Here is a 15,549-nt window from a genome sequence, read left to right on the forward strand (position 1 = left end):
CTCTAGCATATTATGAATTGAGTATAGTATGAACTGGGTATAATAAAACTGATTTAGGAATAAGATTTACATTATATGAAGATCTATCGGTTTGTAACCAGATATGTGTCAAGGCAGAAGGTAGCATGGTACGTAATATGGGGAAAGGGGAAAATCTGGGGAATCAGGAATCCTTTGACAGTAATATTTCCTGGTTCCTCTGGCCTCCTGAGCCACAGCCTTTGCTTGTCCTATTCCCACCTGCCTTGCTGGCACTCTCAGCTAAAATCTGCTGCTGCTGAAACCACAGTCTGGTCTTTCTGACTTGGTTAGAGCCCTGTGGCTTTCCTGGCTGACTCAGTCTAACCTCAGCTCTCATTAGCCTCATGAGACTAAGCTGAGACTTCCATGGAAGTCTCCTGACTAAGTCAAACAAAAACTGAGAGAAGCTCAGAAAAGCTGAAACTCAGAGCCTATCCCACAGCATACTGCCCCACCAATTTTTCTCTGATGTATCTGCACCCGTCCTGGGAGGCAGGTCGTCCGATGTAGGTATGCACAGTGAGGTGGTTGCTCAGAAACCTACACAGTAAACAGAGGCGAGATCTTTACTTTTCTAACAGAGATAGGACACAGGTCTGATTGCTCTTGCTCTTCTCCATCCCACAATTTCTCATGGCTGTGACTGACATGAGATATGACTATGTCATATTTTTAATCTTCCGGAGTACTTCAACCAACCCTCGCTATCCTAGGCGGGAGGAGCGGTGGCATATACATGGTTAAAGCCTGGGCTCTGCAGTCAGACTTCCTGAGTTTGAAATCTAGCTACTCCCCTTTCTAGCTCTTTGGCATTCTCCCTTTACCCTGTCTGTGCCTCAGTTTTCCCATGTGTGAAAATACAGGTTGGCAACAGTAGCCACCTCACAGGGTTGTTGTAGCTTCTTATAACAATGACTGATGCACATTAACTGCTCAGTAAATGTAAGATATTATTATTACTCCATCACCTGAGCCCTCTGGTCTCAGCCTTCAATAATTTAAACGAAACTCATTGAATTTGCAATAAAAAATAAAAATATTTCATAAAAATATAAAATCAGATGTATTGACAACTGTTTCAGACTGTTCATTAGGCGAAAATCTTCCTACAAGATTGTTGTTGTCGTTGTTATATTGTACTTTCTATTAAAGTTCAACAACATAATAACAAAAGCCCTAACAACAGTAGCACTTAACATTTATTGACCATTTACTATGTGTCCGGCTCTAAACTAAGCATTTTATATGCATTAGTTTAATCAGTTCTCCCAAACACCCTTCGAGGGAGGTACTACTATTATTCCTGTAGTAGGTTTCTGCTGATATTTAGGGCAAAAAGAAAACAAACTTGGAACACATTTGTTCTCAACTATGGAGAAGTTTTTTTTAATTTGGCAAAGAAGTGAGTTCTTGTCTATTGTTGGAATTTTCTCATTTAATACATGTCAAATTTTTTTAAGAGCTGTAAACAAAGCTAAGTAAATAAATAATAGCTGTTTCAAATGAAATTTAATTTATGTATGTGCTGAAAATTACTAAGAATTTTTCATGATTTTCTACATGCTTACAAGTTGAATCTTACAACTCAAGTTTTCAAAAACAACTTGATTTTAAATAGTATGTTTAACTTGTTCAAGATTGCAAAGGAACTCAAGAAACTTATGAACTTTTATATTTTTTCTCTGTAAATTAAAACTTATTTACACATTATATTGTATACAATTTAACCAATGAAAATACGAACAATGATTTTATATAAAACATCCTTTTTGCTTTTACAATTACCTGATAAGAAGGTTCTCTACTTCTTGAACTTCCGCTATGGATTCTTCATTATCAGAAAGGAGACGAGCTTGAAATTTTCTGTCTTGGAAATCATACAGCATCACAATAATAAGGCTGCTCAAATGATCTGGCTACCAAGGGGAAACACACGAAGAAAAGTATACTAACAACATCTAATAGCACTATTTTCCATTCCATCATTTTTCATAAGAGAGCAGGAATATGAGCATTTTTACATACTCTGGTTGGATTCAGAGATAGAAAAGGTCTTCAAAATAGAAAAAAATCCTTTCAAAATAAACCTTTCAAAAGACAATTTTTGATATGTTCCTCAAAACGAAAGGACAAGGGTCAGTATTAGAAGCATTAGAAGTAAGAAAGAGTTAAGGATGTATTTCGAAGACGTCTCAGCACTAAGCAAACTAGCTGTGTGCAGCAAACTAGTGTGAAGGCTTTTTAATACTTTCTAAATAATTATGAGATAGCTAATTATATAAAAGTTGCCTACTTACTATTGTGGTACTTGGAAAAATATAGCTATCTATTAATATAGTTTCCAAAATATCTTGATCTGCAAGACAAGGAAAAGGTCTGTTATTAAAAATATCAAAGCTGAAAATAAAAACTTTGGAATAAAATACACTCTAGACAATGCCATAAAATACTTTTAATTTCATATCTAAAATATACCTCAATTCTTGATAAAGATTTCAATTACAATGACATGATAAAATATTTGTAATCTTCATGAATTCTAGACCCTTATGACCCAGGCTCCACATGGATCATAATCAAAGGAGAAATATCTGAATAGTCAAAGTAATAAACAAATTCCAACCTTTAAGTTATGTCCTTTGAAAAACATTAAAGAGGATCTAATTTACAATGTCTTATCCTTTTTATGTATTGCTGGATTTGATTTTCCAATATTTTATTTAGGATTTTTGTTCTATGCTTATGTTCATGAGGGATGTTGGTCTGTAATTTTCTTCTCTTGTAATGTCCTTGTCCATGTTGGTATCAGGGTTATGCTGGCCTTATAAAATGAGTAGGAAGTGTTCCCTCTTTCTCTATTATCTCGAAGAGTTTGTGTTAGATTGGTATTATTTCTTACTTAAATATTTGGTAGAACTCACTAGTGAAGACATTAGTAAGATGACATTTAATCTAAGACCCAAATGACAAGGAATTAACCATGTAAAGATTTGGGAGGAAAGAGCATTCCAGGCAGAGGGATAAGAAAAAGTACTAAGTGGAGGGGCTGGCCTGGTGGCGTAGTGGTTAAGTTTGGTGACTCCGCTTCAGCAGCCCAGGTCTGTGGGTTTGGATCCCGGGCGTGGACCTACACCACTCATCAAGCTACGCTGTGGCAGTGTCCCACATACAAAATAGAGGAAGATGGGCCAATCTTCCTCAGCAAAAAGAGGAACATTGGCAACAGGTGTTAGCTCAGGGCCAATCTTCCTCTCCAAAAAAGAAAAAAAAAGTACTAAGTGGAAACAAGTAGATGTATTTTAAAACCTCCACAGAACGCGAGTATTCCTTTTGTTATCGCTACTTAAACTATATGTACATCATATAACAAATGCTTTAATCAGTAGAAAAGAAAATTGGTCTAGCTTCAATTCATTCAACATTTATGAAAAACCTACTATATGAACAGCACACATGGAATTTCAGTTTTTATTTGGGGGATGGGCAAAGTAAAAATAAGTGACTAACTTGGGAAGCACAGACTCCAATTTTCATAGGAAATCCTTTGGGAATCTTTCCATATTTTGGCCACCAATCACAGCTGTACGGTACAAGGCAATATCCCCACTTCACTTACAAGGAAAATGAAGTTTAGGGTTTCACACCCTTAGCACCTGCAAACCAATTCCTATCTACTTCATAGTAGAGCATGAGTCCCTATATACTTCATACTTCTCAGCATGAGTCCCAGTTTTTGTCACGGAAAATATAGTCCTCATAAGAATGAAGAACTTCTGGGGCTGGCCCGGTGGCTGAGTGGTTAAGTTCGCGCGCTCCGCTTCAGGGGCCCAGGGTTTTGCTGGTTCGAATCCTGGGCGTGGTCATGGCACCACTCATCAGGCCATGCTGAGGCGGCGTCCCACATGCCACAACTAGAAGGACCCACAGCTAAAAAAACATACAACTATGTACAGGGGGCTTTGGGGAGAAAAAGGAAAAATAAAATCTTTAAAAAAAAAAAAAGAATGAAGGACTTTTAAGACAGCAGACATGCATAGGCTATAGAACTTTGAGCAATGGAAGTGCTGGACTCCTAAGAAACAGGAGAGGCAGAATGAAGGGAAAGAAGACAGAATATGATTTTGCCAACATTGCATTTTTTTCTAGGGCTCTTTTCAAAACCGCTATCATCTCTGGGCTGCCTTTGATACTGTGCAGAATGCACTGCCTTTGTATTTCTACAATTCACCTAACATTCTCACACAGTAATATCAACACTAATAATGTATACAGTCATGTGTCACTTAACGACAGGGATATGTTCTGAGAAATGGGTTGTTAGCCAATTTCCTCATTGTGTGAACATCATAGAGTGTACTTACACAAACCGAGGTGGTATAGCCTACTACACACCTAGGCTATATGGTACTAATCTTATGGGACCACCATCACATATGTAGTCCATTGTTGACCGAAATGTCATTATGCAGCACATGACTATACTTTAGACAGTGCTTTCCATGAGCTAGACATTGTTCTAAGTGCTTTCCATATATTAATTCACTTAACCCTCATGACAACCCTATGAATTAGGTACCATCATTATCCCCATTTTATAGATTAGGAAATGAGGCACAGAATGGTTAAACAATATGTTCATAGCCACACTGCAAGTAGTAGATGAGGGATTCAAACCCTGGCAGTCTGAAGCCCGAGTGCCTGCTCTTCATCACATTATGCTGCCTTTCCTCAGCTTACTCTTACAACAAACCAGAGTGGCTAAATAACACACACTGTTAATGCCCAATTTGGGTTACTGCAAACCTTGCCTATCCTAGTTGAGGATAATAGCCCCAATTATCTCTAGTCCCCCACTAATTAAAGCCTCTTCCCTTTAGTCTGTGAAGGGAATTCTTACTCTCCATTCCTCACGTTTCCAGTGGGGAGGGCCTTCCCTAGAGAAACATTCCTGGACTTTCCCTACCCCTTAATCACCACTCCCCAAGAAAGGAAAATTGAGTTTGATTGGTGAAGCTGGAAGAAGGAACTGGGGCCTATCTCCCTTCCTCCCCTGCCCTCTCTCCCTCTCTCTCTGCCAGCATTTCTGCAGGAGGCATGCATGTATTCCAGGAGGTCTTTCACCATGTGCCTTGTGTGAGCTGGGGTGGAGGGGTCTGCAACTCTTCAGCTGTGCCACGGGTTAGATGGGAAGTTCTAATTCAGGAGCAAAGTGTTTGCAAGCCTATTTGACTGGAGATCTAAAGCCATGTCTCCAAGCATTTTTTTTCTCGCTCTCAACTGGTCCCAAACTCAAGTGTAAAGGAGGAGTGCTATATATTGGACTCCTAAAACTTACACAGTCCATCTGGTCATCCCTCCCATTCTGGAAGAAAGACGGAAGATGTTTCTTCTTTTGACTGTCCCCTGTGTTCTCCCCCTCTATTTTTATTATGAATTCATAGAGTTTCCTTCATATGAGTCACTTCTAGAAACTTCACATCAAGAATGTCAAGGCCCTCCTATAATTATAAATATAGGTATATAGGGCTTTTCAATGTGTGGAAGGAGGGAAAGTTGACAAAATTATTAAAGCCTCTTTGGCAAAACTAGTAAGAATAGCCACATTTTTGAAAGGATATTTGAGAGAAGTAGATACCGGGGGAAAAAAGCTGGCATCATGAAATACAAAGTCATTGTTAAAATGAAACAATGTGAAATGATAAAAAACTAGAATTAGGGATGAGGGTTACTATTCTACCACCCTTTCAACTAGATGAAACCCTTCTTTTTATCCTTCTTCCTGCTTGGTTCCCTAGGTATATCATTTAACCTCTTCTTGAGTTTCTCTCAACTTTTTCATCTGCAAATGAGAATCTTCCATTTCAAAAAACTGGTATATCAAAATATATAATTAGGGCCAGACCTGTGGCCAGTGGTTAAGTTTGTGCACTCCGCTGCGGTGGCCCAGGGTTTCGCTAGTTCGGATCCTGGGCGTGGACATGGCACTGCTCATCAAGCCACGTTGAGGCAGCATCCCACATAGCACAACTAGAAGGACGTACAACTAGAATATACAACTAGGTACTGGGAGGCTTTGGGAGAAAAAGGAAAAATAAAATCTTTAAGGGAAAAAAATACATATATAATTATTTTGTGAATTACAAAGAGCTATGTAGATATAAGGTATTATTATTGTCATTCAAGAGAACTGCTTTAACCTCTTAGGTGACAACCAGAGCTTAAGAGGTTGTTGCTCTAGATCATTTTCCTAATGACTCACTGTGCAATCCAGAATTAACTCAGCAGGCCTGGGTGGCCAAGCCCTGCACATTCCAAAGAAAGGTTCAACCCTTGAAGAGCTCCTGGACAATAACCTCTAAGCCCTCAGAGCACCTTGTTGATCGAACTGTCTTTATCTACCTGGGGCCTTGGGCCACGTGGTATAAGCTTGACCTCTGGAAAAGCTAGAGATTGAGGAAGGTCAGTCATGAGGTCACTCCTTGTCTACATGACTGACCCTGCAACAAAAATCCCAGATAACAAGGCTTGGGTGAGGTTCCCTGGTTGGCAATACTTCATTTGTGTTGTCATACAGCATTGCTGGGAGAATCAAGCACTGTCCATAAGACTTCACTAAGAAAGGACAATAGGAAGCTCATACCTGGTCCCTCCTGGACTCTGTCCTACGTACCTTTTTCTGGTGCAGATTTTAATCTCCATCCTTTCACTGTGATAAACTGCAACTATGAGGATAACAGCTTTGTTGAGTTCTATGAGTCCTTCCAGTGAATCAGTGAACCTGAGGGTGGCCTTGGGAACCCCTGATGACAGTTACTAATTCCCAAAGCCATAACTAAACCATACATTAAGCACTTACATGGTTTTTTACTGACAGTTACATGATTATGAAAGGATCAGGTTAATGCCACAGCCAGTTCCTGGTTCTGAAAATACACCGATTACTATACACCTAGAGAGGCAGGAGAAAGAACTAAGCCAGGAATAAGAGCAACAATTTCGGGAACATCTCTTTCCTCTGGTTTTTTTTTTCCTTTATTTATTGTTCATTAATTTATTTTTTAAGAAATCACTTTTCCAGTCTTTTCTTCTGTTTTAATATTTAGAATGCCTTGAAATATCCAGAGATTCCCTGAAAAAATAAACTAGCTGCTAGCACACTACTTCTGTGACAGAAGCCAAACTTAATTAGACTGCTCTTCATTACCTTCGTTAGCAGAAAATCGACCTTGGGGTTATTTAGTAAAGCAGGACTAGCGGTTGTCTTGATTTAAAAAAACATTATACTGAGTCCTTTAAATCTTTAAAAGGTTAATCAGACAAACAGGACACTCGGCTTTGAAAGAGCTCATACACAAAGGACATCAACAAAGGAGCCAACAATAAAATTGAACAACGGAAGACACAACCAAAAAAATATACTTAACATTTGTATAATTAAGAGATTTTCCTTGTCATTTTTTTCCTTGTACTTCCTTTAAAAAAATATGGTAATATGATCCGATTACCTAATTCACAAGTTTACCCATAAAACGGACCATTACCCAAGCTTTCTTTAGTTTGTACACTAACCTTTTCAGCTTTACTGCTCCTATAAAACTTCAGGGAAGAAATTCTGAGTTTTCTTTTCTGAACCTATACTGTTAAGCCAGACATGAGTTTATAAAATATTACATGTGGAGATATTGATAGAACACTAATAGAAGATAAAAATGAAATGCACGAGAGCCTCCAATATTTTAAAGCAAAATATTAATAGATATCATCATAAGAAGAAAATAATACTTGTGCCAAGTAAACAACCAAAACCATCTTAGTTTAGAATTTGAACTTATAAAATGAACATTTTAAGGAAAAGCAGGTTTCTAAAGGCCTATGACAATAATTTATCTGAATGGGGTTTTCTGGGTCATTAAAAACATCAAAGACCGTTTCATAAAACAGAAATAAGGATTGAGAGAAAGAACAAGATAATACACCAGACATATCACTAGAGCATGGCCATCTAGTTAGCGCATTAATTTTACAAAAAATAATTTCAGGCTTTTATTATTGATTTCTAAACATAAGAGTCAATATTCTACTAGGAAAAAAATCATCTATGATAGAGTTTTGACATTAACATTAAATACCAACTAATCAGCATAGATGCCCGGGCTGCATTTCATTGTTGCATGGAGAAAATGTTAAAATGTCATCTGACTCATTATTTAAAGTGCAATATTTTGGTTCGTCTTTAAAAGTACATTTTAATAAGGGGGTGAAGAGAAGGGATGAAACAGAATCTGAAAGATTAAATGGGAGGAGGAAAAATCGTTAAGACACATTTAAAAAGAAACAAAAATCACAAACAGAAAAGAAACACGAAAACTAAAGAGAAGCTGCTTCTTAACATCAGATTTTTCTCTGTGATGAAAAACACCTGGCTTCAAAGTTGAACTGTCATCTCTACAGTCAACCAAAAATATATATTCCTGTCTAGATAATTAATAAGACACTTTAATTCAATTGAGCAATTTTTAACTGCCTATGAGCAAGGATGTGCAAGGCCCGGTAAGAACTAATACTAAGGAAATACACGCAAATGAGTGCTGCCCTTTCAAAGGGTCTCTTTAGGAAGCCATATGCTCACATGTCAGCAATACTGCCAATACTCAAACATTTCTGGAACAATATTCAGTTTACAAACCAATATAAACTTTATAGTTGATATTATATGATAACATACTGTATTATCCTATAGTTTATAGCTAATGCAAAAATAAACATCTTCAGGCCCTTTGCTCTCATAGCAACAATGTTTGGTTCTGTGCTACAGTCAACTCCACACTCTGAAGCTGATAATTCACCACTACTGAGGGAATGTGAAACATTGCATCTCAATCCCTGAAGGCAAATTAGAAAGAGGAATTCTACAAAAGTTTGGAGAAATAAATTTAAGAGCTTTCCCAATCAAATTAATTTTGGTATTCATTTCTAATATATTGTGCTTTTTTTTCTTATTCCATCTGTTCCTCTCTCCTGCTCCTTATTGGTTTTTCTACTTGTGAAAGTTCATACACTAAAATACAAGCTGTAAACGCAGAGAACAGAAAAAAGAAATACCCAAGGAGCGGAAACTATAATGGGATACTTCAATGGATTCTTGTTCTTCCCACTAATGGGATTCTTTCCTTGTTCAATTTATTTATTTACTTATTTGGTGAGGAAGAGTGTTGCTGAGCTAACACCTATGCCAATCTTCCTCTATTTTGTATATGGGACCCCGCCACAGCATGTCTTTACCAGCGATGTACAGGTTTGCGCTGGATCTGAACCCGGGAACCAAGAGCAGAGCAGGAACTTAACCACTATGCCAGGGGGCTGGCGCCCTTCCTTGTTCAAGCTAATGACTGTGCATTACATCTGAGGACATGGCACGAAGCTGGGCACCAGGAAATCTGCAGTCACAGTTATGGCCTGAAAGAGCCTGTTTTCCCGGAACTCTCCTAGTTCCTTGACATTTGCAACTCACCGAAGAGATGCATATGCGTAAAAAGAAAAGCTGGTGCGTATGAGGGGGCGGGGAGGGGCTCGGCACTCTACAAATTCTCTCGTTATCATTTTTTTTTAGTGCTGATCTTCCAGACTGGGGCTACTCACACTTCAGGGCACTGAAAGCCAGCTCATAGGACGAACGCTGAACGGATTCATCCTCACACTCGGACAAGGACTGCAGGGGTTCACTCCCATATTTTATTAAGACTTTCTCTGGTGACTTTTCGATTCGAATACCCTGAAAAATGTTCGCTGCCATGACGTAAACGGAGTCCGGATAGCCAGTTTTTTCGGGTAAACCAGCGGAATTGTTTTCGCCGGATGCTGCGTCGTGTGACAGTGCCAGGGAAGCGAGTTGGGAGATCTCGGTACTGTTTTCCTTCGAAAACTCCAGTTCACCTGTGGAGTTCAGCATGTCTGCCTCTTGACGGTCGTCGGTAACTCAAGCTTGAATTACAAGTCAGATGTTTTTCCTTAGACCTTAAGCATCGTCTCTGTGAAAAGAAAAGGGCATCTCGGTAAATCACTATTCCTGCAGGACCACACCTGGCGGCCCATTTCGTGGTGGCCTGAAAGACTCAGAGGTGGCATTTACCGGCCGATGCGAGCATCCCATACTTGGAGCCGAACAAGCCCCACGAAACCTCCCTACGCTCAGAAAGCGAGGGCGGTGGAGACGGCTAGGAATCGCCTCCGAAGCGACCAGAGATTTCCCCGATGGGGGGCAGCGCTCTCCCACGAGCCGCGTCTGCGGCCCACGGGCGCCCCTTTCACCGGCTCCCGCCAACCTCCCTTACCCCAGAGGGCCGATGTTGCCCGGGGCTTGGGGACCGAGACGCGGCCGCCGCTGCACTTCGGGCACCGCAGACAGGTGTCGGAACCAGTGCCCCCAGGAGCCCCGGGACGGCGGGACGGCGGCCTGCGAAGGCCGTTTGGTTCAAAGGCAGCCTCTCCCACCAGCCGGATTCGGGGCAGGGGTCGCGACTTCCGGTGCTTGGTTCGCTCCGGCTCCCGGAAGGCGGGCGCGCCTCAGGACCTCGCCTGGCCACGCACAGTGGCCCTTCGCGGAAGCGGCTGCGGAGCCGGGTGGAGTGCGAAATGGTGGACCCGCGGGCTCACGTCGCGGAAGGGTAGGCCTTCCCCGCCTTTCGCAGGCCTCGGGCCGCGGACCCGGGTTTCCATGGCAGCCGCGGGGGGGGGGGGGGGCGGGGGGGGGGGGGCGGGGGGGCGCGAACTCCGCCCGAGAGACGTTCCCGCGGGATTTGGCGGGTGCCGCCTCTTGCTCGGCGAGTTACTCCTCCTGCTGCATCCCGGGACACCCGTGCCAGCCCCTCCTCCAGGTCGAAGGCTGGTGGTGCAGCTCGACCGCGCCGTCCTCAGGGTCCTCGACTTCTCCAGAATCACGTGTCTCCTCTTTCCCGCGTACCCTTGAAAGCAAGGATACTGCCAACACCCAGCTTAGCGAGTTTAGCAGGGGCGCAGGAAATGTCGAAACAGGTAAGTGTAAAACTACTGAAGAAAAGGAAAAAAGACCATCCGTGCCTTTTAGAACAATAGACATCATCTTAGACGGACTATTCCAGGGCAAGTTGTGTAAAGATCTTTGTCCAGTTAAGAGCGCATCCCTCTTTCCAGGAGTTGCCTGCAAAGAAAGATGTTGCTGAAATGAACCTGCAAAGGATCAAATTGGCCCCGCCTTCCAAATTATAGAATGGAACTGGGAACCCCAAAGGGCTTTAATATGGCTACTTTCGTTTTTGAGAGCCCTAGAATGAAATCTGCATCATAATGCATCTAAGAAAAATCTGTGCCGATTTTTAAATGTGGTAGAAAAATACTTTATTAATTTTTAGAATAGGGGCCAGCCCGGTGGCCAAGTGGTTAAGTTCGTGCCCTCTGCTTCTGCGGCCAGGGTTTCGCCAGTCTGATCTTAGGCACTGACATGGCTCCAGTAATCAGGCCATGCTGAGGCGGATTCCCATATAGCACAAACAGAAGCACCTAGAACTAGAATATACAACTGTGTACTGGGGGGCTTTGGGGAGAAGGAGAAGAAAAAGAAAAAAGATTGGGGGGCCGGCCTGTTGGTGCAGTGATTAAGTGGGCACGTTCTGCTTCTGTGGCCCTGGGATCGCTGGTTGGGATCCTGTGCCGACATGGCACCACTTGCAAGCCATGCTGTGGTGGGTGTCCCACATATAAAGTAGTGGAAGATGGGTATGGATGTTAGCTCAGGGCCAGACTTTCTCAGCAAAAAGAGGAGGATTGGCAGCAGATGTTAGCTCAGGGCTAATCTTCCTCAAAAAAAAAAAAATAAAATAAAAAATAAAAATTAAGAAAAAGAAGATTGGCAACAGATGTTAGCTCAGGTGCCAATCTTTAAAAAAAAGATGGAATTGGTTGGAAGTAAAAATAAAAATCTGTTAGATACTTGGTCTCCGTTTTCTCCCTAAGGCAAAAGAAATCAAAGCCTGCAAATTGAGTGAAATTCTTAATTCTGGCAAAGTCATGTGAAAAGCTTGCAGGTCTAAGCCCTAGACTCAACAAAAAGCATGCTAAATATGCTGAAGGGTGAAATAACCCTAGAGACCCTGCTGGCTCCTGGTTGGGAATGTGAGAAATTTGTCCAACTTCTCTGTAGAAGTGGTCCAATCTGGAAAACAAACATATACATATATACTAGCATCAGTTATGGTCACTCGGAGATTCTACGTTGTGTTCTCTAGTCCTTCCCTTGGTGTGTTAAACAGGAAGAGATAGACCTTGGCGTGTGATAAACTTACATCTGTGTAACCTTAGGCAAGTCCATAACATCTCTTGGCTCACTTTGTGCATCTGTAAAGCGGAGACTAATGCCTCCCTTAGGAAATATTTGTGAGGATTTAATGAGATGGTGTGTGTCAAGAAGAGTGTCTGGAAAGTTGTAGGTGCTCCATAGTTGTTAGTTCCTCCTTTCCCCTTCTAGAAGTTTTATTTATAAAGCACCCTTTCAATATTTAAATCCTAGGAAGTGAGATTACAGAGAAAGCTAGTCTGCTGAACTGGCATCTGAAAGACTTTTACTAGAGTCCATGTTCTTGGCTTCGTTTATCAACACTTAGAGATACTTTTGAGATAGACTGGTAGAGTTGAGTGTTTTTCAACTTTGAAGCACCAGGAGTCTTTGTTAAAAATGCAAATTCTACAACAACGAACAATCACATAGAGACAGAGATTGGATTGGTGGTTACCAGAGGGGAAGTGGGGAGGGAGGAGGGCAAAGGGGGTGATGGGTTGTAATTAGTCTTGGGTAGTGAACAGGATGTAATCTACACAGGAATCGAAATATAATGATGTACTCCTGAAATATGAAATAATGTTATAAACCAATGTTACTGCAATTTAAAAAAAAAAAAGAGCAAATTCCTAGAACCCATCCCCAGATTCTGAGGACGTCTAGAATAGAACACAGGAATTTGCAGTTTTAGCAGGTGACCCAGGTGATTTTGATGCAGTCAGGCAAGGACCACTGTTTGAAAAACTTAGGTATAACTCAAAGACTACTGGTTCTAATTCCACCTCTGTCTCTGACTTGGAAAAGTCCTTCCGTCTCTCTGGATTTCTCTTCCCTCTCCTACAATACAGATTGATTACCCTGGCTTATTTTGCAGGTGAGTTGTGAGGTTTTAATCTTCTTTTAACTCTCCAGCACGCCTACCATGTGGTATCTTCTTGTTTACCGGGGGAAAATCCAAACATTCAGCAAGGCAGACAGGGTCCTCTCTGATCTGGTTGGTCCTTGCTGCCTTTTTACCTTCATTGCTGGGCATCCTAAAGCCATTGCCCAAACTTCTATATCTTTACGCATCCTGTTCTCTCAGTCTTGAAAGCCCTTCTCTTTTTGCGTACCTAGTGAAGATCTACTCGAACGTTAAAGCTCAGTGCAGGCATCACCTCTAAAAATCCTCCCTGACACTTGTATTAGTTGGAATGTAAATTTAGCCACCGTGATGGAGACCCAAGATAACCACTGGCTTCAGCCAAACATAAGTTTATTTCTCACTTGAAGTCCTGTTGGCATAGTGGCTGTCCTCCACAGAGTCGTCTGGAACCCAGACTCCTGTTTTAGGCTGCACGTGAGGGCTTTGCCCTTGTCAGCATAGTTCCAGATAGCTTACCACCATGTCCATTTCCAGCCAGTGGTTAGGCCAATACAGAGGAGAGGGAGGGCATGCACTTTCCTTTCAAGGACGTGCCTAAAAGGTGCACACATCACTTTTGCTGACCTTCTGTTGGCTGGAGCTTAGTCACATGGCGTGCCTAGCAGCAAAGGGGGTTGGTAAAGGTGTCCAGCTAGAAATCAAGGGAACTATTGCTATAGAAGAAGGAGAGAATGGATATTGGGGAACGATTAGCAGTCTCTGCTACGAATCTCTACCCCCTGACCTCTTCACCTGCCAATCCACTCACTTCTGCTATTTTCAATAAGTCTATGTTCCTGTAACATTTTGTGCATGCATACGTGCATTCATTCATTCATTTAACAAGTATATATTAAATTCTTACTGTGCACCTGGCACTATGCTCAGCCCTGGAAGTAAAAAATGAATGTACAGAAATGGTCAGGGACTTTACCCTCAAGAAATTAATAGATGGAGATACTCATGTTTTGGCACCCTTCAATTTTTACTATAAATATCTGTGCACATATCTGTATTCCCCCTCCTTCTGCCATCCTCCTACTCTCACAAGCCAAACAACACACACACCCTAAAACAGTTTTATTATATCTTTTTATTTTTGTAATATATCTTTTTATGCCCAGATACTAGCAAAATATCGCTCTTTCACATATGCACACATGCATAGAAGATTATAACTATGAAAGTGTCTTGCGGCTTATGGTACATTTTATTATGCATCACATAGTACACAGTACAATATGCTGAAAATGTGAGGTAAATCCTGGCTATAAACTTTAAAATACTGTTGCCTTTCAAGATATAATTTGAGGAGCTTCTTGTTTTTTGTGATAGATCAATGTAAGTGACAATTCATTGTATTTAAAGGAAGATTTAATGAAAGTCTCTATCCCCAAAGAAAAGCTCAGGTAAATAGTTGTGGGTTAGTGAATTCATGGTTACTCTTTACTCTAATCATGTGTATAATCCTGCCTCCTTACCTCTCACTCCTGGTTTATGGCCTTATTGTGGACTTAAATTATCAGAAGAGAGGGCGAGAGGGAACATATCAAATCTCAGGGAACACTGTACAAAAGTAACCATAGAGATAGGTGTGTGGATTCAACTGTAGTGAAAGCTGAATAGTAAAAAATGTAGTCTTTGTTTAAGTTGCACTCTGTAATATGATCAGAACATTAAATCAGAGATGGGGTAGAAAATTAAAAGTCAGTTACCTGGAGCTTTCTGTCAAAGGGACTTAAAGGAGTGATTTTCTTTCCCCAGGGAGTAGAGTATTTGAACTATTTGTAAATTAGCATTCCTTGCATGTGACTCAGAGCAGCTCCTGTATGTTAGCCAAGTAGGTGTTCAAAATACATTTGCTCACTTGCTTCAATTTGGGCTGGGCATATAAAATCCAGTTTTATATGCTCAGTTCTACTGAAGCTTCTTATAGAAATGTAGAAAGCACATGAAACATAAAGAATTTTAACTGCTGTTCTTAAACTTCAAGACTCAATTTGTAATGATTGCTACTTAGAATTAGTACAGTAGATTTTCTTTGCAACGATTCCTTTCCTTATTCTTTTTTATTTTATAAAATTATCTAGTGTTCCATTGTGGGCCTAAGCTATACCCAACTCAGAACTTTGGGGACTAGGGCAGGCATCAGGAACTCTCTCTGTCTGAGGATCCTCAGGACCTCAAGGGTAGGGTGCATTTGGGTATTGATGGTCAGATACTGAAATATCCCATCCCCAGAGGAGAGGAGGGGGATAGATGCCCAAGAAAGCAGGAAATTCACCCTAAGCTAGGTGAACATTATCCTCTGATG

The 15,549-nt window shown here is 41.1% G+C and overlaps 2 protein-coding genes across 21 annotated transcripts in view; one reads left to right on the top strand and one right to left on the bottom strand.

Annotated features, from left to right (window-relative positions):
• NSUN7 (NOP2/Sun RNA methyltransferase family member 7) overlaps positions 1-10,793 on the bottom strand; it is a 72,342-nt gene extending 61,549 nt beyond the window's left edge. For 10 of the 19 annotated variants that reach the window (XR_011437614.1, XR_011437616.1, XR_011437620.1 and 7 more), the window contains exons 1-4: positions 10,353-10,664; positions 9,661-10,049; positions 2,319-2,377; positions 1,807-1,937 (exon numbers count right to left, since the gene is read on the bottom strand). Coding sequence is in view for 7 of the 19 variants with exons in the window: in XM_070263935.1 (XP_070120036.1) it covers positions 1,807-1,937; positions 2,319-2,377; positions 9,661-9,970 (500 nt within the window). In the remaining 12 variants the exon portion in view is untranslated. Of the gene's footprint in view, positions 1-1,806; positions 1,938-2,318; positions 2,378-9,660; positions 10,050-10,352 lie in introns of those variants that run through there. The other 9 variants (XR_011437623.1, XR_011437622.1, XR_011437621.1 and 6 more) reach the window with 4 other exon arrangements.
• LOC102150541 (uncharacterized) overlaps positions 10,044-15,549 on the top strand; it is a 37,921-nt gene continuing 32,415 nt past the window's right edge. The window contains exon 1 of one of the 2 annotated variants that reach the window (XR_011437625.1): positions 10,044-11,052. Coding sequence is in view for 1 of the 2 variants with exons in the window: in XM_070263940.1 (XP_070120041.1) it covers positions 10,157-10,685 (529 nt within the window). In the remaining variant the exon portion in view is untranslated. The remainder of the gene's footprint in view (positions 11,053-15,549) is intronic. The other variant, XM_070263940.1, reaches the window with a different exon arrangement.

The sequence above is a fragment of the Equus caballus genome, chromosome 3 (assembly GCF_041296265.1).
Source record: "Equus caballus isolate H_3958 breed thoroughbred chromosome 3, TB-T2T, whole genome shotgun sequence".
NCBI classification, from domain to species: Eukaryota; Metazoa; Chordata; class Mammalia; order Perissodactyla; family Equidae; genus Equus; species Equus caballus.